Genomic DNA, 20,436 nt, shown 5'->3' with positions numbered 1-20,436 from the left:
ATGATCCCTGGCCCACGACAGCCAGCTTTGCTTGGCCCTCGCTGAAAGTAAACCGATCCTCACAGGGAGATCAAATCTCAGGTGCTGAAAGGGATTAGCAGTGGCCAGGGCAGCTCCTCCCTTCGGACTGCCACCACCTCGGCCTCCGTTTTCATGAGCACCCAGATCTTAAAAGGAGACAAGGAGATGGAGGGTGAGGTGGGCGGGGGGGGGGGGTGTTGGCATCGCTCTGGTGGGCACGGGATGGGCAACCTGGCAGGTGAGGGCAAGGGAGTCGTGTGGAGTTGGGCTGCTCGCTCGTTTGGCAGAAAGCAGGAAAAGCGTTTGTGTCCAATCCTGGTCACCTCGCCTCCAAAAGGACATCGGGGAGTTGGAAAAGGTTCATAAAAGGGCAACGGAAATGCTAAAAGGAAGGGCTTTTCCACGCAGCACATAGTTAAACTATGGAACTCCCTGCTGCAGGAGGAAGTGGCGGCCACCGACTTGGATGGCTTGAAAAGAAGATGAGACAAATTGACAATGGCTACTGGTCAGGATGGCTCTGCTCTGAGTCCCAGTTGCTAGAGGCCACAGGAGTGGGGGGAGTTGGTCCCGGGCCCGAATCCCGCTTGCGGGTTTCCCTATTTGGAGCATCTGGTTGGCCCCTGTGAGAGCAGGAGGTTGGACTAGATGGTCCACTGGTGTGATCTTGCAGGGCTCTCCTTATGTTCTTTGTCCCTCCTGTGGAATCCTGGAAGAGCCCCCAACCCAAGGTTGCGCCCCTTTGCAGGGGGGTCCTTGAGGAAGGCTGCCTCAAAGTCCCCCCAGCCAAAGGCTGAGGGCAGGGAATCTGAGCCTGGGATTTCTCCCAACCTTTCGCCACTTCTGTAACTAATGGCCAACCTAGTGTCTATTATCACCCAACCCTTTCCTGCAATGTCTTGTCTCTGCGGTTCAGTCTGTCACACCACATCCTGCTTTCCAGGCTGGGATGACTTGTGAACCACCGAGAACTCTTGGGTAACATATTATGGTCTGTCAAGGTCCGTAACAACCTCCCCTTCTTTTGCAAACTCATGCAAGCAGCAGAACATTTTGCACCCAGAAACATGGAACTGGAAACATGAAGCTTCCGTCGACCAAGGCTGAGGGCACACCGTACATTCAGAGCACCTCCCCCCTCTTATTTATTCATTTTATATCCCTCCTGGGGGTTGTGCTTATTATACTGGGAAAAAATGATAAAAACAGTTACAAAATTATTATTATTTATTATTATTAAAATTTGTATACCGTTCTTTACTCATAGATCTCAGGGAGGTTCACAACATAAAAATACCAGCTAAAAACACAAAATACATAATAAAAACAAGAAAAGGACAAACCAATAACCCCCACAACACATTTAAAAGGGTGTCAGATGTCAATCATAAACAAAATTTAAAATATTATATCCCTTCCTCTCAAACGAGCCCTTTCCCCCAAGAATCCTGGGAACTGTAGTTTGTTAAGGGTGTTGAGAGTTGTAGCTCTGGTAAACTACCGTTCCCTGCATTTTCTTTTGGGGGTGTGTGTGCTTCAAATGTACCGTACCTACACGTCTCTCTCCTCTTCTCCTTCCAAGACGTGACTGAGATGCTTCAGCTGGAAGGGGTGAGGGTGAGGCAGGGGCCCGCAAAGAGCTGGACGAGAGGAGTCCAACAAGCAGGTGGGCCCCTTCTGCATGCCAGGCACCTCCAGGCTGGAATTTCTGTCTGGGGGAGAGCCAGTGGACGCGAAGGGTCAAAGGGCACCTGGACAGGGCACCCCTCCTCAGGTGTCTCCTGCAGGGTCTTACATAACACCGGAGGGGGGGGGGAGGAGAGAGAGAGAGAGAGAGAGAGAGAGAGAGAGAGAGAGAGAGAGAGAGAGAGAGAGAGAGAGAGAGAGAGAGAAAGCCTGAAAGGCTCTGGAGGGCTGGAACAGGTTTTTCTCCGCTGCAGATTTGGCTAAAAGAAGGCGTGTGCTCTTAAAGGCAGGCGGCAACACCATGGAGACAGCTCGAGCTCTTGCCCCGAGGTCAGATCAGCCGGCGCTTCTGTTGCTGCTGCCATCCTTGGGGGAGAGGACACCCTGGACTGCTTGACAGCCGCCAAGTCTGATGGGGGAAAACCTTTCTCCGGACCACCACCACCTCCTCAACCAGGGAAAGGAGGATGAGCTGGTAAGAGGCAGCGGAGAAGTGGGCTTTCTAGCTTCCCAAGTCAGCTGCATTTCCAGGAATCTCGGGAATTCCTTCCTCCTGCTTTTGGCTCCAGAAGAAGGCTTGCTCCTCCTAGCCCAAGGCTGGCTCACTGGGTGGCCCCTGGGAAGCGCCCCTAAGCACACAACCGAGGGGATGGGGCGGCGGGGGGGGGGGGAACGTTGGACGGCTTGCTCTTTTCTCCCTGGGCATTTCAAGGCTTTGGCAGGAATCCACAGGTGGATGGGCCCTCGGAGAGCTTAAAAAAGGATGGGTTCGGGCCAGGTCAGTTGGCTGGTGCCTGCCGAGAATGAAAAGGGGGACTGCAGCAAAAGGTTGCAGCATGAAGTGTTTCTGTTTAGGAGGCTAGCTATCCAGGTGGGTTGAGCAGGAAGTGGGTCCTCAGCTCCAGGGAGTTCTGGATGAAATGCAGAACTGTAAGATCCATTTTGATCTGGGCCCTGTCTGGGTCACCCTCCTGGGATCTATCCCAGGAGGCACTTGTTGGTTTTCCTAGATCTCTCCATGGCTTTCAGTACCATTCATCACAGAGTCCCACTGGACAGCCTGCCTGGGTATGGAGTGGGGTTTGGGGAGACTCAGCCTTGCAGTGGTCCCCCTCCTACCTTGCAGGGAGGGATGGCGAAGAAGGAGGTTCTGGGCGACGCCTCCTCTGCCCTGTGGGTCTTGTCTTGAGGTGGAGACTGGAGGAGGGCGAATGTTGTCCCTATTTTCAAAAAGGGGGAAAGAGAGGACCCAAACAATTACCGCCCAGTCAGCCTGACATCAATACCAGAAAAGATTCTAGAGCAGATCATTAAGCAAACGGTCTGTGAGCACCTAGAAAGGAACGCTGTGATCACTAAAAGTCAGCATGGGTTTCTGAAAAATAAGTCATGTCAGACGAATCTGATCTCATTTTTTGACAGAATTACAAGCCTGGTAGATGAAGGGAACGCTGTGGATGTAGCCTATCTTGATTTCAGCAAGGCCTTTGACAAGGTGCCCCATGATATTCTTGTAAAGAAGCTGGTAAAATGCGGGCTAGACAATGCTACCATTCAGTGGATTTGTAACTGGCTGACTGACCGAACCCAAAGGGTGCTCATCAATGGCTCCTCCTCATCCTGGAGAGTAGTGATTAGTGGGGTGCCACAGGGTTCTGTCTTGGCCCCAGTCTTATTCAACATCTTTATCAATGACTTGGATGATGGGCTTGAGGGCATCCTGAGCAAGTTTGCAGAGGGGTGGCTAATACCCCAGAGGACAGGATCACACTTCAAAATGACCTTAACAGATTAGACAACTGGGCCAAAGCAAGCAAGCTGAATTTTAACAAGGAGAAATGTAAAGCACTACACTTGGGCAAAAAAAATGAAAGGCACAAATACAGGATGGGAGACACCTGGCTTGAGAGCAGTACATGTGAAAAGGATCTAGGAGTCTTAGTAGACCACAAACTTGACATGAGTCAGCAGTGTGATGCAGCAGCTAAAAAAGCCAATGCAATTCTGGGCTGCATCAATAGGAGTATAGCATCTAGATCAAGGGAAGTAATAGTACCACTGTATTCTGCTCTGGTCAGACCTCACCTGGAGTACTGTGTCCAGTTCTGGGCACGACAGTTCAAGAAGGATACTGACAAGCTGGAACATGTCCAGAAGAGGGCAACCAAAATGGTCAAAGGCCTGGAAACGATGCCTTATGAGGAACGGCTTAGGGAGCTGGGTATGTTTAGCCTGGAGAAGAGAAGGTTAAGGGGTGATATGATAGCCATGTTCAAATATATTAAAGGATGTCATATAGAGGAGGGAGAAAGGTTGTTTTCTGCTGTTCCAGAGAAGCGGATACGGAGCAATGGATTCAAGCTACAAGAAAGAAGATTCCACCTAAACATTAGGAAGAACTTCCTGACAGTAAGAGCTGTTTGACAGTGGAATTTGCTACCAAGGAGTGTGGTGGAGTCTCCTTCTTTGGAGGTCTTTAAGCAGAGGCTTGACAGGCATATGTCAAGAATGCTTTGATGGTGTTTCCTGCTTGGCAGGGGGTTGGACTGGATGGCCCTTGTGGTCTCTTCCAACTTTATGATTCTATGATTCTATGAACACGATGGGGCTTCCCTCGGTGCAGAAACGTGAAAGATTGGATGTTGGGGATACCATCTGCGCCAAAGGCTTTTTGCCATGGTTGCGCATGCTGTAGCTGCTTATCGACTAGACTACCGTAATGCGTGTGATGTGGGGCTGCCCTTGGACACAATCTGGAAACTTCAGTGTTCCAGAACGTGCCAGCACTATTTTTGTCTGGTGCCAGGAGCTGAGAGCAGGCAGCTCTCATCCTTCATGGACTCCATGGATTGGCACTTTCTAGGCTAAATTCCAGACGCGGCTGCTGGTCAAAGCCAGCTATTACTGCCTGAGCCTGGGATCCTCTAGGGCTCTCCAAGTCCACTAGGCCCATTCCCCTTTCTTCCTACCACTGTGAGTTGAGGGCACCAGGGAAAGTCTTCCTCAGGTGCCTCCAGCCTCTGTGGTGAGACTCTCGCCACCAAAACGAGGCCTTTTGGGGTACAGAAGACCAGTGAAGGCGGCTCATCTTATGGAATGAGATATAAACACCATAACACCCAAGAGGAATTATCAGCATATTCTGCATGAGTGGGTCTTGGGGAAGGGAAAAGCAAGGAACAGGATATGCAAATAGCAGAAGATGATCCAACATAACTCTCAGAGGAACAGGATGCAACTTAACTTAGAACTGTATCCTCGCAGCCAAAGGCCAAGTTGCCCGCATTTCTGCTTCTAACAGACTGGATGGAAAAACACATTGGCCCTCCAGACAGAGATTCAGAGCTGCTCAGGTTACAAGCCAGAGATTCCTGACCAACGTTTTCTTCCATTCAGTTCCACGCCTTCTGGGGTGATCAGCTTCACCATTTTGGCCGTTTTCTCCCAGTCCCCCAAACTGAACTGATTAACACCCCATTTAGACAGGGAAACGGTCTGTTAGTTTAACTACAGTAGTGAAATCGTGTAATTGGAAGGGGTTCCCAAGGGCCATGTAGTCCAACCCCCTGCAATGCATGAACCATACATTTAAAAAAAAAAACCTGGCAGATGCCCACCCAACCTCTGCTTCAAAACCTCCAAGGGAGGAGAGTGAACCACTTTCGGAGGGAGTCCATTCCGCCATCAAATGGCTCTTACTGCCAGTGCTGAGTCAGAATCTCATTTCTTGCTGCTCCATCTTCCCTGTGACATCCCTAGAGAGGGAGAGGGAGAGGGAGAAACACATGAACTCTCCCCCCCCCCCGCCCAGTGGAAGGACTGGAGACATTTTTTTCCACACACCCTGGAGGTGAGGAAAGGGGTCTGTCCGCACCTTCATTTTTCAGGACTCATCCGAATGCCATGGCTGCTCTCTCACCTGGGAGCATCACTTTGGGCTGTGCCACGCAGGCCGGCTCTTCCCCTGGGACAGCGACGCCACTGCTGGCTTCCTCCACCAGGCTTTCCTCCACCTTGCCTGCTTGCTGCATTGGCACTTCTAAGATCAGCCACTTTTAGAAATGGGCTCATTTCCCCCCCTTCCAGCTGGAGTATCCTGTCCTGCAGCCCCGAATGGTGGGAGTGAGGGAGGGCCACAAGGGCTCAAGTGTTGGGGTGATGATCTGTGGCAAGATGAAGGCAGATTGGAACAACAACTGGGGAGGAGGGAGTTTGTGCCGCAAAGCTGGAAGGCTGAGCTCTCCACCAGGCGCTGCTTTAAAGCAAACCTAGCCACCGTCTTGGTATCCTCTGGGTGAATCCATCTTCCTTCCACCATCATTGCTGCTGCCTCCAGGAGGGGCCAGCTAAGTGTGGAGGGGAGAGCTCACCTACAAAACAATCCCCCCCCACTTGGATCTTGGGTGGAATCTACAAACATATTAAAAAAACTGTGAAAGTGCTTTTTAAAAATAAGTTTTGAAAAAAATATTTTGAATTTGACATAGCTCACTGTCGCCATCTAGTGTCCCATTTGTGTACTGCATTTTACAACACAAATGTTTTACAGTGGTACCTTCTCTACATAAGTGCCTGGAAACTTCCATTTCACTGTATCTGAAGAAGTGTGCATGCACACGAAAGCTCATACCAAAATAAAAACTTAGTTGGTCTTTAAGGTGCTACTGAAGGAATTTTTTTATTTTACTTCGATCCAGACCAACACGGCTACCTACCTGTAACCAGTGGTACCTTGGTTTTCGAATGTCTCTGTTGACGAACATTTCGGTTTTTGAACGTCGTAAACCCGGAAGTAGATGCTTCGGTTTTTGAACGTGCCTCAGAAGTCGAACATGCCACGCGGCTTCCACTGAGTGCAAGGTCCTGAGGCCTAGCTGTCGGCTGTTCAATTTTCGGGTTTTGAACGTTTCAGAACTCGATCAAAAACCGAGGTACCACTGTATTTGCAGGTGTATAGCTGAGTCCTTACTTGGATTCATCTGGGAGTCATTTTTGCCATCTTTAAACTTGTTACAAAAAATGTTGTAAATACAAGCAAACCCCTTGCTCTTAAACAACTAGGAATGCAGTCCAGTTTTCTTTAGCTTCTTATTTGTTAGTCCTGTCCAGAACTATTCTCTGTCTGGTCCGAGAGAGAGAGAGGGAGAGAGAGAGAGAGAGAGAGAGAGAGAGAGAGAGAGAGAGAGAGAGAGAGAGAGAGAGAGGCAGGCAAGTCCCTTCCCCAACATGCTGGTGGCTTCTGAGACAAACCCAGACTCCCAGGGATGAGTTGTCCATTAACACCAGACTCCATCTTAACAAAGACTCCACACCTTCTCTCTCCCCCCCGCCCCCCGCAGCTTTAGCTTCTGCACCTGTTCTCTGCAAAATAAGCCATTCTGCAAATGCAAACTTCCACACAACATTTTGTACACATTAAGCATAGCTTTTGCAGAGAGGCCTTATCGCCCGAGACATGTGCCTTTGCAATTTTGTTTTTTTTTTAAGTGTAGAGGGCTGAGGGCTGAACCCGCAGGTGCTCCACTGCCAGGGGAGGGAGGCTATTGCAAGAGATAAAGATCCTTCCACAGAGACAGGAGAAGGCTGCCAGCAAAATGCAACTTTACCAGCCTAGCTTGCTCCTGGCCTTTAAAGGAAGCTTGGTATGCAGGAACCAGGAAGGGTTTCTTTTTTCTTTTTAGCAGGTTGAACGTAAGCATTTAATCACCTGCTGATATCTAAATCACCAGCTGATACCTGCTCCTTTTCCCTTATGGGGTACCCAAGAGCCCATATAGAGTCCTTATGTAGGTTCTTTATCGAAAGGAGAAACTAACAGAGGCCAACCAGAGAATATTGAGAAGCAAAGCAGCTAGGAAGCCTGATCTTTATTAAACTGTTGCAACAGGGTCCTCACTCAGCACACACAGGAGGGAGGAGGAACCCAGAACAATGGTGTCAAGCCCTTATGTAGACTTTTGAAATTGCCCATCCTGTGGCCCAAGACTACCCCCGAAACATTGCCATAGAAGGAGGCGGTCTCCAGCAGAAATCCTGCCTGCCAGGATACCTGATAATGGTCACTGACTGCATTACCACCTGGGCAGCCTGGCCATTCTTTTGTGATGGTCAATACTTGAGTTCCTGAATGCAGGTCACAGGCTCACCCCATTCATACACAAAGATGCCCTAAAGACAGGTAAGCAAAAGACAATGGAGAGGCTTTCCCATTTCCTCCCTCTTTGCAGAGAGACATTTGAGGTCAATCTGGGTGAATCAAAATGCTTTCAGGATTCCTCTCCTGTACTATTTCAGAAGACACGTGGTTTACATACTTATGTATGTGTTTGCCCTGTAAACTTATGAACATGTAATTTCTATATTTGAGACCTTAAATTCTTATAACACAGAGCAAAGCTGCTATGAAGGGCGGAGGGGGAAGAAGCCTCTGCCAAAGCAGTTGTTGACTAGGGAATCGTAGAATTGTAGAGCTCAAAGGGACTCTGAGGGTCATCTAGTCACACACCCCTGGAATGACCTGACATTTGAACCGATTGATTGACAACGTTCCCTATAGCATCCTTTTGACAAGCCAGCCTTCCCCATGGGACCTGGTGCCTTCCAGAGGATTTTAGAAACCAGGAAGACCAAAATTTTAAGAAGCAATGGGGGGGGGGGGAATCTGTTACCTTAAAAATCATTGTAAACAATTGACGTTATCAGTTGGATTGGAATGGTGCTTATAGTAACGTTGGACTATGGCTGTAATGGAGATTTAATAGATTTGGATGAGTAGAGAAGATGCAGGAGGGAAAAAAGTTAAGATAAGGACCCACAAAGGGGAAGAAGGAGGGGAATTTGTGGAATTCTCTTTTTGTTTGGGTTGCTTGATAACCGATTGTAAATTTCAAAATCTGAAAAATAAACAAATTTTAAAATAATAATAATAATAAACTAGATGTGTGGAAGTCGGGAAACAGTTTGCGCTAACTGAAAAGCCTCGAGTCCTCCAACTCTCATTTTGGGCCATGTAAACACTAAGGCCGTGGCCCTCAAGGTAGCCTGGCAAAAGGGAGTCCTGGTGGGGGCAGCCAGGGAGCGTTAGGGGTCTCCATAGCCATGTGGTCGTCCTGGGGGACAACGGTTGCTCTCGAGGACCGCCTCTCCCCCGAGTGAGAGGCCTTTTCTGCGGTGGCCCCCTCCTCCTCCTCCTGTGGGCTGCTCTCCCCAGTGTTATAGGAATTCTAAGGTCATGTCATATATATTCATAAATGTTCATACATAAGTATATAAGCCACATGTCTGAAATAGTACAGGAGAACGATCCTGCAGCCATTTTGACTCTCCCAAGTTGACCTGAAATATTTCTCTGCAAGGAAGAAGGAAATGGGAAAAGCTTTCCAATTGTCTTTTGACTGTAGGGGCTTACACCTCCCTTTTCAAATACAGTCTGACAAGTATCTGTTAGGCTGAGCACACTCTCAATATGTGTAAGAGATTCAGGAACTAAGTACTGTACATTTCCATGTATAAGACTGGTTTTTTTACTCGAAAATAATGTTCTGAATCTGGGCTCGTCTTATACTGTTAGGACACCAGAAATGTAATATGGATGATTGGCTTCCCAAATTGACCAGACGAAATCTCAGGCAGTTGTACATATTATAAAACAGATTTATTAAAACATTTATTGCAATAAATGGTGGCAGTGAGAATGAGTTTCTCATTCTGCCCGACCCATGGGCATACACAGAGTGCTTTTATACCTTTTTGACAGAGTGAAGTGAAGATCAGCCTTTCTGCAGTACTTCATCAACCAATCAAGAGAGAGCACCCCAAGATGCAAAGTCACCCGCCCAACTCTACTAGGTGGCGTTATGTACCTGGTACCTTCATACACGTGTCTATGTGGAATTTTACAGGCACAATTGTGGTTGTGCTCTACTTATAATTTGCGGTGGGCTACATCCTCTTGCTCTTGTGGTTTATGCTAGAATTTCTTAGAAGTGCTGTGTGTGGTTAGATCTTTGCATTAGATGTGCAAACATGCTGTGCCTGTTTGCTTTCTATCAGAGGCAGAGAGATTTAGAATTGAATATACAAAATGGAGTTCTTCTTGCTCTCCTGCGTGGCCTGACCAGGATTATTCTGGCCCTGGTCATTGCCACCCTATATTCCCTCCTCTTCAATATGGAGATGAAGAACAGGTCTGCTTCTGCATCTCCATTTGATTGACCCATTGCACTACAGTGTTTCCTGGTGTTTCCTGTTTGGCAGGGGGTTGAACTGGATGGCCCTTGTAGTCTCTTCCAACTCTATGATTCTACAGAGGAGCCAGCAGCTTCCCATGCTCCAATGTTAGGCCAAAGGATGGGCAACAGAGAGCAAAGTAAGTGAGGAAGCTTCTGCTGACTTTTCCCAGGCTTGTTATTCAGCTTGTCTCAGAAGGGCTACCAGAAGCTTTATACAGACCAAGGTTCTGCATAGGGCTAAGACAATAAGAAAGAAAATTAATATTATGAGCAGAATCTCTTTTAACTATGACCAACCTGGGAGCCAAGAACTAATCTAACTCCATACACTGGGCAGACCTGCACCGTCTAGGCTAACCTTGTGGTACAAATCAGCCTGCTTCTTAATGTTTTTAACATCACTCTCAACACGTTTACTCTGGTTGTATACAGATGCTAGTTCAGAGCCCTCAGAAGATTGCTGGGCTGCAAAGAGGTATGTAGGGCAGAAGAAGGCTAACTGGAAGCTTGCTCAAATGTTAGGTTTTTGACTTCCAGGGAAACAGTGCAAGGCAGATAGAGAACTTCGGGGTGGGGGCTGCCTTTTCTACTGAACAGTTAAAATACCTGACCAAGGCTGTTAAATGTTTCTTAGTGTCACCAGAACTAAAAAGGTTCCAGGAACCTCCGGCTGTGATCAGGAACTAGCAGTCATTAAAGACATAGTACATTGCTTTTCTTAAATCAAATAGCAAAATATTTCACAAACAGACCTACATTTTGTTACCTGGCACATTCAGACCTTCATTTTGAAACTTCTTAACTTAAGGTATACAAGCTAGTGTTTCTAAAACAAGTGAATAATGTGCATCACTAAACAGTTTAAAAGTGCTACCACACATGCACATGGGGTTGGAAATCTTTCCTAAGGGGGAAGAATAATTCACTGTTAGGACAGACACCATCAGCTAATTCATAGGACTATACACAAACTCTGAGAGCCTGTAGATTAAGGCATTCAGTCTGCAGAACTGTCAGTGTAAAATAACCATGAAAGTTTTTTTTTTCCTGCTTCAGCTTGATGCTATAAAGCAGAGTAAAAATGCTTGCTGAATTTAAGCCTGGTTCAGCTTTTGATTAATCTATTTCCATAACTCCTAAGCATTTTCTGTTGAAGTTTTTAGCCTTCGTGTTAGACCTAACTGGGAACACATATTTGCATTATACAAACATCATTTTTGTCGAAGCACAAGTGCCACTTTCTACTACATTGCATTTCCATTTGAGGCACAACAAAAAAATCACAATACAGACTTTTGGCAACAAAGGGTTCTTTCTCTCAGGTGGGCCATGAATCTATAATGGCCACACTAGTCTTCAGAGATACTAGGATACTATAGTTGCTGGAAATCTAAAAGCCAAGGGGCTTTAGCCACTGTTTCCAAAACTTTATGTCAGCAGGAAAATACACAGTTCTCTCTCAGCTCAGTACTGGGCTTCAATGCAAATCAGTGGGTTTCAAAAGTTCCTACACAGTTCTAAAGGCCAGGAATATATATATATATATATAACAATTGGAGGTTTGTCCTAGCTGAGCATTTGGCTACAGAAAGAATGGCTATTGTTCCAGTTTGCCAGAATCAGGAGAGGCTTGCATTAGATATCAGTGGGCTACCAGAAGCTTCTCCCATCATTTCCAAAGCCAGAACTGAGGGGTGCACCTGGCCAGCTCTTCCAGTTACATCCCCAACCCAGCTATAGCCCTGTATCACCTAGGGAGTTGCTGGAACCCTCCCCATATCTGTATGACCTAGGGAGTTGCTGGAACCCACCCCATGGTTCAATTTCTGAAACTGTTTTGGGTCTGTTCGCTCAAGTGAGGCAGGTACACTGCCCTTCCTTCCAAATTAAGGATACTGCTTTGGGGGCAGGTAGACTTCTACTGTGGGTCCCACTCAATTGATGCCTCCCATACAAATATACATTCATACATACATATATAAGGGTCTAAGATTTACTGCGTCTCCTTGTCTCCTTGATGTTTGGTGCTGCATAAGATGGACATTCCTCAACCCGTGCGTCGAGTGACAGCGTCCGGAGTGTCACAGCAGGGGCTACTTCGGTTTCCCATGCGCTGGGCGTCTTTTGCCGGTCAGACGCTGCAAGGGGAAACTGGTGCACCGTGCGCTGGGTACCCACTCCTGATTAGGTACAGCAGGGTGTGGATCCAGGGGGTCATCTCAGGCACTTTCACCGGATGGAATGGATACCTCACCACCTAGGAATGAAGAGGGTCTCGTCTCCCTTCCTTCAAGGATTCACTCAGGGACTCGCTAGCGTCAGGCTGGAACCATCGTGTCAGGCTCCGCAAGGCTACACGCTCTTCGCTCGAGTGATTTCCTGTAGATAAAAAACAAAGGAGGGGGGGGGAGAGAGAGATTGTCCTTGTAGCTGCCGCTGCTGTTTTAGAACTTCTTGCTGGTTAGTCCACCACCAAACTCTCCGAGGTAGTGCGTCCCACGTATTGGACATTGAGGTGTGTCTGGCACACAGAAGTCATCTCTGGGATGTAGCAGCAGTTAGTTGAGAAGTCATCTCTGGGATATAGCAGCAGTGCCTTACAGCAGTCTTTGCCGAATTTCACAAGGCTTGCAACAGGATTCCACGTCTGGTCCATCTTTCAGGATCTCCCCGTGGTTTCTCTTTCCTTCCACAGAACTTCATGCATGTGCAGGGTTAAGGAGGGGTCCTTTAAATCCGTATTTGCCTCCCATCCAGCTGCCGACGGCTGAGTTCTGCTAGGATACTGAAGCCTGTTTTTCAAATTATGCAAAGTCTTGTGGTTTCTAGAAGAAGAAAAAACTTACAGCTGCTTTGTAGCAACGGGCTGTTTCCGTGAGACATAAAATTTTTTAAAGTCAAAGCATTTAGAGCAGTAGTGTTTTTGTAACCTGAAACGTGGATCTCCAAAGCATAACATCTTTTCTCCCTACTGTCACAGCAACGGTCTTTGGTCACACAATGTCACACAATAGAATGTCCGAAATGGCAACACCAGCCAGGCACAGCCACAGTCTCTAAGTGCAGGTTGCAGGAGAAAACAAGTTGTGCAAATACAAATCATGCAGAATCGCTTGTGTAACCAAATAAGGGGGGTTACGCCACACATCTCTGCCGGAGGTTTGAGAGTTATTGAGATGTTGCAGCCTGTCTTCCAACGTAGTGTTAGATTCAAACAATGTCTTTACACACAAATCTCAATTCAGTATAACTTCCTTCTACCTTATCCTAAATTCTTTAGTTGACAGACATTCATTTCATTAAAATATGCAGTTCTACAAATTTTCCAACATGTTGCTGTCACAAAAACATATGAAATGGGGTTGCAGGTAGGAGGGTTAAACCCTTTAAACGTAGTTTGCTTTTTGAAGGACTCAAATGTCTCTTTTTCCCCATTCTTGTAAGTTTCCCCAAAAACTAAAGTCTGCACAGTTCCAACAGGACTTGGGGAAAAGATTTTAATTGTTCAAATAAAATCTATTGTCTCTTGCGTTGTGAACTACTTAAGTACATAATTTTTCTTTTCTTTTCTTTTGAAGCCAGCTGAAGCATATGAAAACATTTTCTGAGCACCGTTACTGGCATTTTGTCAGTATCCTGTGCGGCGGTAGCCTCATTTCTAGTGTGGTGAATAGCATTTTAAAGGTTCCAGAGATGATTTTTCTGAACCAATCCTCCGCTGTCTGTTTGTACAGCCCTTTTAGGCATAAAATAAGTCTGATGCTTCTTTTGGCTTTTTGGTGCTGTTTCAAGGATATTTAAAAACAGAATACTGGGTGCCTATGTTTATAACAAAGTCCAGATGCAGGTAACTCTTAGGTCACCTTGACCACGGCTCCTTGCCATGCCTGCCAAACCGACGAACTCTCTTCTGCTGGGACCCCCTTGTCCCATCTTTCTCCGAACACTCTTCCTTCCTCTTTTACATTGACCGAGACATCTCCGTCCTAGCAACTGACCTTCACCAGTGACCTTTGAACCCCTTCTGGTTCCTCACTGGTCCTTGAGCCATTATTTGTTGCTGTTTAACCACTGCCTTTCTCTTCATCTTCTTTCTCACAATGCCTTTCTTCTCTCGGGGGGGGGGGGAATACTGGTTGACGCCACCTTTTTTTTTTTCTCCGAACTTGTTGTTGGCAGGACTTGTAAATTAAATTTCTTTTATAGCATTCTGAATTTATCTATCATGAATTTGAGGGAAATCACATTTTCCCCTCCTCTTTACCATACTCCTCCCATTTATGGCCCTGTAAAGTATCCTCTCATTCAACCAGAGCATGCACTGGAAACTTTGCCACACATACCATGCATTGGACACTTTACCACACTCTACCTCCCAGTTTTTCCTTGTTTCCTAAGTATCTATTTGTCAGGGGACCTCCTCCCTACTGACTAGTACTAACATATACATTTTCCTCCTCCCTTTGCCTTTTACCCAAAGCGCCTGGTTCCCCAGTTGACCTCTGATTAACTGAGTACTACCAACACGCTGGAGATGTGATCAGGATCTCCCTTCCCCTCATTAAAGGGGGCCAATTCCCTTCAAGGTACCTTTTCCCTTTCTACTTACCCCAGCCGGCTTTTCCTGTTCTTCCCTTCCAACCTCGGTCCTTTTGCCTCTTCGTTCAGGGCACGGAAACTCAAGGGCCACCTCTGATCATCCGGAAAAAGTCTGCCGGTGTGCACCAGACCAGAGGCGCCGTTAGGAATCTGCGCCCTGTCCAGTGGGGCAAAAGGGGACTGCCTCTGGTTCAGGGAAAAGCCCTCATCCGAGTCACGGCACCAGAAATGTTAGGACACCAGGAATGTAATATGGATGATTGGCTTCCCAAATTGACCAGACGAAATCTCAGGCAGTTGTACATATTATAAAACAGATTTATTAAAACATTTATTGCAATAAATGGTGGCAGTGAGAATGAGTTTCTCATTCTGCCCGACCCATGGGCATACACAGAGTGCTTTTATACCTTTTTGACAGAGTGAAGTGAAGATCAGCCTTTCTGCAGTACTTCATCAACCAATCAAGAGAGAGCACCCCAAGATGCAAAGTCACCCGCCCAACTCTACTAGGTGGCGTTATGTACCTGGTACCTTCATACACGTGTCTATGTGGAATTTTACAGGCACAATTGTGGTTGTGCTCTACTTATAATTTGCGGTGGGCTACATCCTCTTGCTCTTGTGGTTTATGCTAGAATTTCTTAGAAGTGCTGTGTGTGGTTAGATCTTTGCATTAGATGTGCAAACATGCTGTGCCTGTTTGCTTTCTATCAGAGGCAGAGAGATTTAGAATTGAATATACAAAATGGAGTTCTTCTTGCTCTCCTGCGTGGCCTGACCAGGATTATTCTGGCCCTGGTCATTGCCACCCTATAATACATGGATCGTATTTCCCCCCCCATATTCTTGAACCGGTGTCCCCCAAAATAGGGGGCATCTTATACATGGGGCCGTCTTATAGACGGAAATATACGTTGTTTTTTTACCATCTCAAAGGAATGAGGTCCAGCTCCGAGGGTCTTCTGGCAGTTCCCTCATTGCGAGAAGTGAGGCTCCAGGGAACCAGGCAGAGGGTCTTCTGGGTGGCTACATACAGGGTGGGGGGGGGGCAATTTCAAAAGTCTGTATAAGGGCTTGACACCATTGTTCGGGGTTCCTCCTCCCTCCTGTGTGTGCTGAGTGAGGACCCTGTTGCAACAGTTTAATCAAGATCAGGCTTCCTAGCCGCTTTGCTTCTCAATATTCTCCGGTTGGCCTCTGTTATTTTCTCCTACCAAGAGGGAACCCACTTAAGGACTCTCTGCGGGCTCTTGGGTACCCCGTAAGGCAGTGGTGTCCAAACTTTTTTCCAAGAGGGCCAGATTTGATGAAGTGAAGGGCCGTGAAGGGCCAGACCAGTGTTTCCCAACCTTGGGTTTCCAGCTGTTTTTGGACTACAACTCCCATCATCCCTAGCTAGCAGGACTGGTGGCCAGGGATTATGGGAATTGTAGTTCAAAAAGAGCTTGAGGCCCAAGTTTGGGAAACACTGGGCTAGACAAAGTTGTTGAGCTTTTTTTTAGGGTTGACGTTGTTGAGGTTTTTTTTAAATTTATTTTACCCCAGAAAAGTTTAGACCGACCCGCAGGCCGGATTGGGCCCCCGAAGAGGAAAAAGGAGCAGATTTTTTCCTATAATCCCAGGGAGGCCCTTCGCTGCATCCTCTCTCGAGGCCTTGGCCTGGTCCCAAGTCGTCGTGGCGATGGGGATGCGGGCGATGGCGACAGATGGGCCGGTCCTGGCTGCGAGCATCCTTCCCTGGGCCCAGCCTCCCTGCTTGGCTGGGGTTCTGCCCCGGCGGCTCCTCCTGGCTGTGGGGCCGCCTCCGCCTCCCTCCCCGGCTGGCCGTGGGGCCTGGCCGCTGGCACCGTGGAGAACAGGCCGAGCAGGCTCCCCTGGGTGCTGCCCTGGCCCTGGGTGGCGAAACGGTCGCAGGCAGTCGGCAGCGCCAGCTCCCATGGCCGCCTCCTGAGCAGCAGCTTCATCAACAGTGGCACGGCCCCCTCCGACCCCGAGAGGCTGCCCACGTGCCCCCAAGTGCGTGCCACCAGGGGCGTGGGCATTGGGGACCCCCCCAGGGATGGGGAGACACGGGGGTGGGCAGAGGCCGGGGCGCAGGGGCCGGGATTGGGGAGCCAGCAGGCCTGGGAAGCGGCGGGGGGGGGCAGTGGCTGCATGGGGTGGGCAGGAAGGAATAATAATAAGAAGAAGAGTAATAAGAGTATCATTTATTTGCCCCAGCCCCTCTGAGGGAGCACATGGCCTCGCGCCTCCAGTTACTTTTAAAACAGTTTTTTAAATTGGATTCATCTACCGCCCTATACCCAGAGGTCCCAAGGCAGTTTGCAGAATAAAACCAAAATAGAAAACCACAAAATACATCATCAAAATAGAAAATGACCCCCCCCCCAAAAGAACACATTTTAAAAGGGCTCTGCCTTATTTCTTTTTCTTCCTTCCCTGTTGGTAATTTTTGAAGTTTTATTCTGTTTTAATATTCTGCTGGCAGCTGCCCAGAGCGGCTGGGGAAACCCAGCCAGATGGGCGGGGTATAAATTGTTATTGTTGTTGTTGTTGCTGCAATAATTTATTATAGTAATTAGAAAATTATGAATTATAAAATGTTGTTGTTGTTGTTGTTGTTGTTATTATTATTATTCCCCCCCCCTTTTCACAGTGGGGGGATTTTTGGTGCCTCTGTAAATGCAAAGAGAGCATGAAATATAGAAATATAGCTTAACTGGAAACAAATTCAAAATCAGCCAAACGCAGGCTAGTCAGACACCATGAAGGAATTTCTTGCCTCTGCGTGGAGCCCTCTTCAGATTTGAATGGGGCAGATTATCCTAAACTGGTTTTCCTATGATTGCAGCTAATTGTTGTGCCAGTTATTGTCCTTAAGTTTGCATTTCCACTCCTGGTGGATTGTTGGCTCGTTTTATTTGTCCCTGTTTTGAGTTTGGGTGGCACCAGGAGTAGAAACGCCGGCATCTCTGCAACAGTTTTTTCTGTTTTAATAGTCCCCCCCCCCCCGATTGTACACCCCTTTGAGATTTCTGTCAGTGTAAGCGGGATAGAAATACTAGCAATTAATGGCCTGCTGTGTGTGATCTTCGGATGAAGGCTGGCATACAAATTTAATAAATAATAATGATAATGATAGGAATAAGTGCATTTTTCTTTGAAATCCTATTGTTTTGATGGATGTAATTTTCAAGGAAGGCTTATTTTAAATATTCCTGGTTTGGGATTCAGTTACAATTTGCATGTGAATAATGCCTTTCGTGTGTGTGTGTGTGTGTGTGTGTGTGTGTGTGTGTGTATGTGTGTATATATATATATATATTTATATATAAATATATATTTGTGTGTGTAAGGGAATTGGTTTCAGTAGGAGTGACACATCGACTCCCTCCCCACGAAAAAAAACCAAACCATTCTCCAAAAGAGGACCTTTATTATTACTATTACTATTATTATTTATTAAATTTGTATGTCGCCTTTCATCCATAGATCTCAGGGCAGTCCACAGCATAAAAATACAGGATGAAAACACAAAATGCAGAATAAAAACCAATTTGCCTAACAGCTGCAGGTGCTAATTCGCTTGCGTCAATAGATGCACATTTAGAAATCGTTTCTGCAATTGGAACGGAACAGAGAGAGGCTTCGTCTCGCCATTGCAATGAAAGCAGAGGCCAGGTGACGGGTGTGCCTGCTCTTGAGGTGCAAAGGGTGGATCAGGGCCCTTCTGGCTGCAGTCCTGAGAGAGAGAACAAGTGTGCTACTCTCCTTTCTCTGCAGCCAGGGCTTCTCCTCACTCCTGCTTGCTTTGCACCAAAGCGCATGGCTCTGAGCACTTTCCCACTTGTCATGTGCTTTCAAGGAATGTGTCTGAGCAGGTTCCCCCCCCAATATAATTTTTATGAAGTTTCCAAAACTTCTCAAATTAGCTTCAAATTAGATAGCAACTTTGTTTCCCAGAATGACTTCCCACCGACACCTCTGCAGTGTTTTTATTCAAACCTTTATCTATTACAAAAACCCTCTAATACCATTATTTTATCGTCTTTCCTTCCGGTGAGCGGTTTTGCTTTTGGCCCACCACTTCCCCCCAGAAAGCTCACTCTTTAACAATAAATCGGAAGGAGCTCGACTAGTATTATGCGCAGGGCCGGATTGAGGTTGGATGAGGCCCTCAGCTCCTGAAGGTAACGGGGCCCTCTCTATGTCCAGCTGTCCTCTGTCAGCAACAAATTGCCACTGTTTTTTGTGTTGAATAGATGTTGTTGTTGTTGTTTAGTTGTTTAGTTGTGTCCGACTCTTCGTGACCCCATGGACCAGAGCACGCCAGGCACTCCCGTCTTCCACTGCCTCCCGCAGTTTGGTCAAACTCATGTTCGTAGCTTCGAGAACACTGTCCAACCATCTCGTCCTCTGTCGTCCCCTTCTCCTTGTGCCCTCCATCTTTCCCAACATCAGGGTCTTTTCCAGGGAGTCTTCTCTTCTCATGAGGTGGCCAAAGTATTGGAGCCTCAGCTTCACGATCTGCCCTTCCAGTGAGCACTCAGGGCTGATCTCTTTCAGAATGGATAGGTTTGATCTTCTTGCAGTCCACGGGACTCTCAAGAGTCTCCTCCAGCACCATAATTCAAAAGCATCAATTCTTCGGCGATCAGCCTTCTTTATGGTCCAGCTCTCACTTCCATACATCACTACTGGGAAAATCATAGCTTTAACTATACGGACCTTTGTAGGCAAGGTGATGTCTCTGCTTTTTAAGATGCTGTCTAGGTTTGTCATTGCTTTTCTCCCAAGAAGCAGGCGTCTTTTAATTTTGTGACTGCTGTCACCATCTGCAGTGATCAAGGAGCCCAAGAAAGTAAAATCTCTCACTGCCTCCATTTCTTCCCCTTCTATTTGCCAGGAGGTGATGGGACCAGTGGCCATGATCTTGGTTTTTTTGATGTTGAGCTTCAGACCATATTTTGCACTCTCCTCTTTCACCCTCACTAAAAGGTTCTTTAATTCCTCCTCACTTTCTGCCATCAAGGTTGTGTCATCTGCATATCTGAGGTTGTTGATATTTCTTCCGGCAATCTTAATTCCAGTTTGGGATTCATCTAGTCCAGCCTTTCGCATGAGTTGAATAGATGCTAGATGAGCTTTCGTGTGCATGCACACTTAAAGCTCATACCAAAATATAAACTTAGTTGGTCTTTAAGGTGCTACTGAAGGAATTTTTTTATTTTGCTTCGACTCAGACCAACACGGCTACCTACCTGTAACTAGATGCTAGATGGTAATTGATGGACCTCATAGGTATCTCAAGCCATTTGATACTGTTGCTGTATGTAGGTTTTATTTTATTTGTTTTTCTATCTTATTTTTTGGAAATGTACATCCAGGTTTCTTCCCCTTTACATTTTTTGGGGGGCCCCACTAGAGCTTGTTTCGCTTATCCGGCGCTGATTATGCGAGAGGGAGAAACCCTTCTCTCTGTCCATTTCCTCCACCTGCAGTTCTGATTGTGCAAGGGCATTTATACTGAAATACACCGATCTCTTCCTCCCCCCCCCCCCAGGATATATTTGGCTACAAGACTAAAGGGTGCCGAAGGGCCCTGTGCATCGCTGGCTACGTCCTGTCCTGTGGAGTCCTCCTTCTCCTCTTCTACTGGAGGCCCGAGTGGGACGTGTGGGCCAACTGCGTGCCCTGCGACTTGGAAGATGCCGACGTCGTGCTCTTGCGGACAACGGTGGGTGCCTTTTGCATCTCCCAGGCAGCTTCCCCAAGTTCTCATCCCCGGATGTTGCAGCCAGGCAGGGTATCGCGGAGCTTCCTGCAGGCTGAGTTTCCCACATCTCGCTGGGGAGTAACCAGAGAATTGGTTAACCTGCGGAACTCACTCCTGCAG

General features: G+C 47.2%; 1 protein-coding gene and 1 long non-coding RNA gene across 2 annotated transcripts in view; one reads left to right on the top strand and one right to left on the bottom strand.

The window, feature by feature from the left end:
- The first annotated feature begins 2,006 nt into the window (after nucleotides 1-2,006).
- Nucleotides 2,007-20,436, top strand: part of LOC118093641 (probable cation-transporting ATPase 13A5) — a 62,575-nt gene continuing 44,145 nt past the window's right edge. Inside the window, exons 1-2 of the mRNA XM_035133161.2 lie at nucleotides 2,007-2,182; nucleotides 20,104-20,277. Of these exons, the coding sequence (XP_034989052.2) occupies nucleotides 2,120-2,182; nucleotides 20,104-20,277 (237 nt within the window). The 5' untranslated portion in view covers nucleotides 2,007-2,119. The remainder of the gene's footprint in view (nucleotides 2,183-20,103; nucleotides 20,278-20,436) is intronic.
- LOC118093642 (uncharacterized) lies at nucleotides 9,911-15,349 on the bottom strand. The gene is made up of 2 exons (XR_004693677.2): nucleotides 11,728-15,349; nucleotides 9,911-11,689 (listed from the first exon to the last, which is right to left on the bottom strand). It is a non-coding gene; the product is annotated as an uncharacterized LOC118093642 (long non-coding RNA).

This window comes from Zootoca vivipara, chromosome 5, assembly GCF_963506605.1.
Source record: "Zootoca vivipara chromosome 5, rZooViv1.1, whole genome shotgun sequence".
In the NCBI taxonomy this organism is placed as follows: Eukaryota; Metazoa; Chordata; class Lepidosauria; order Squamata; family Lacertidae; genus Zootoca; species Zootoca vivipara.
Note: the sequence above shows the minus strand (reverse complement) of the source record. Positions and strands in the feature narration are given on the sequence as shown.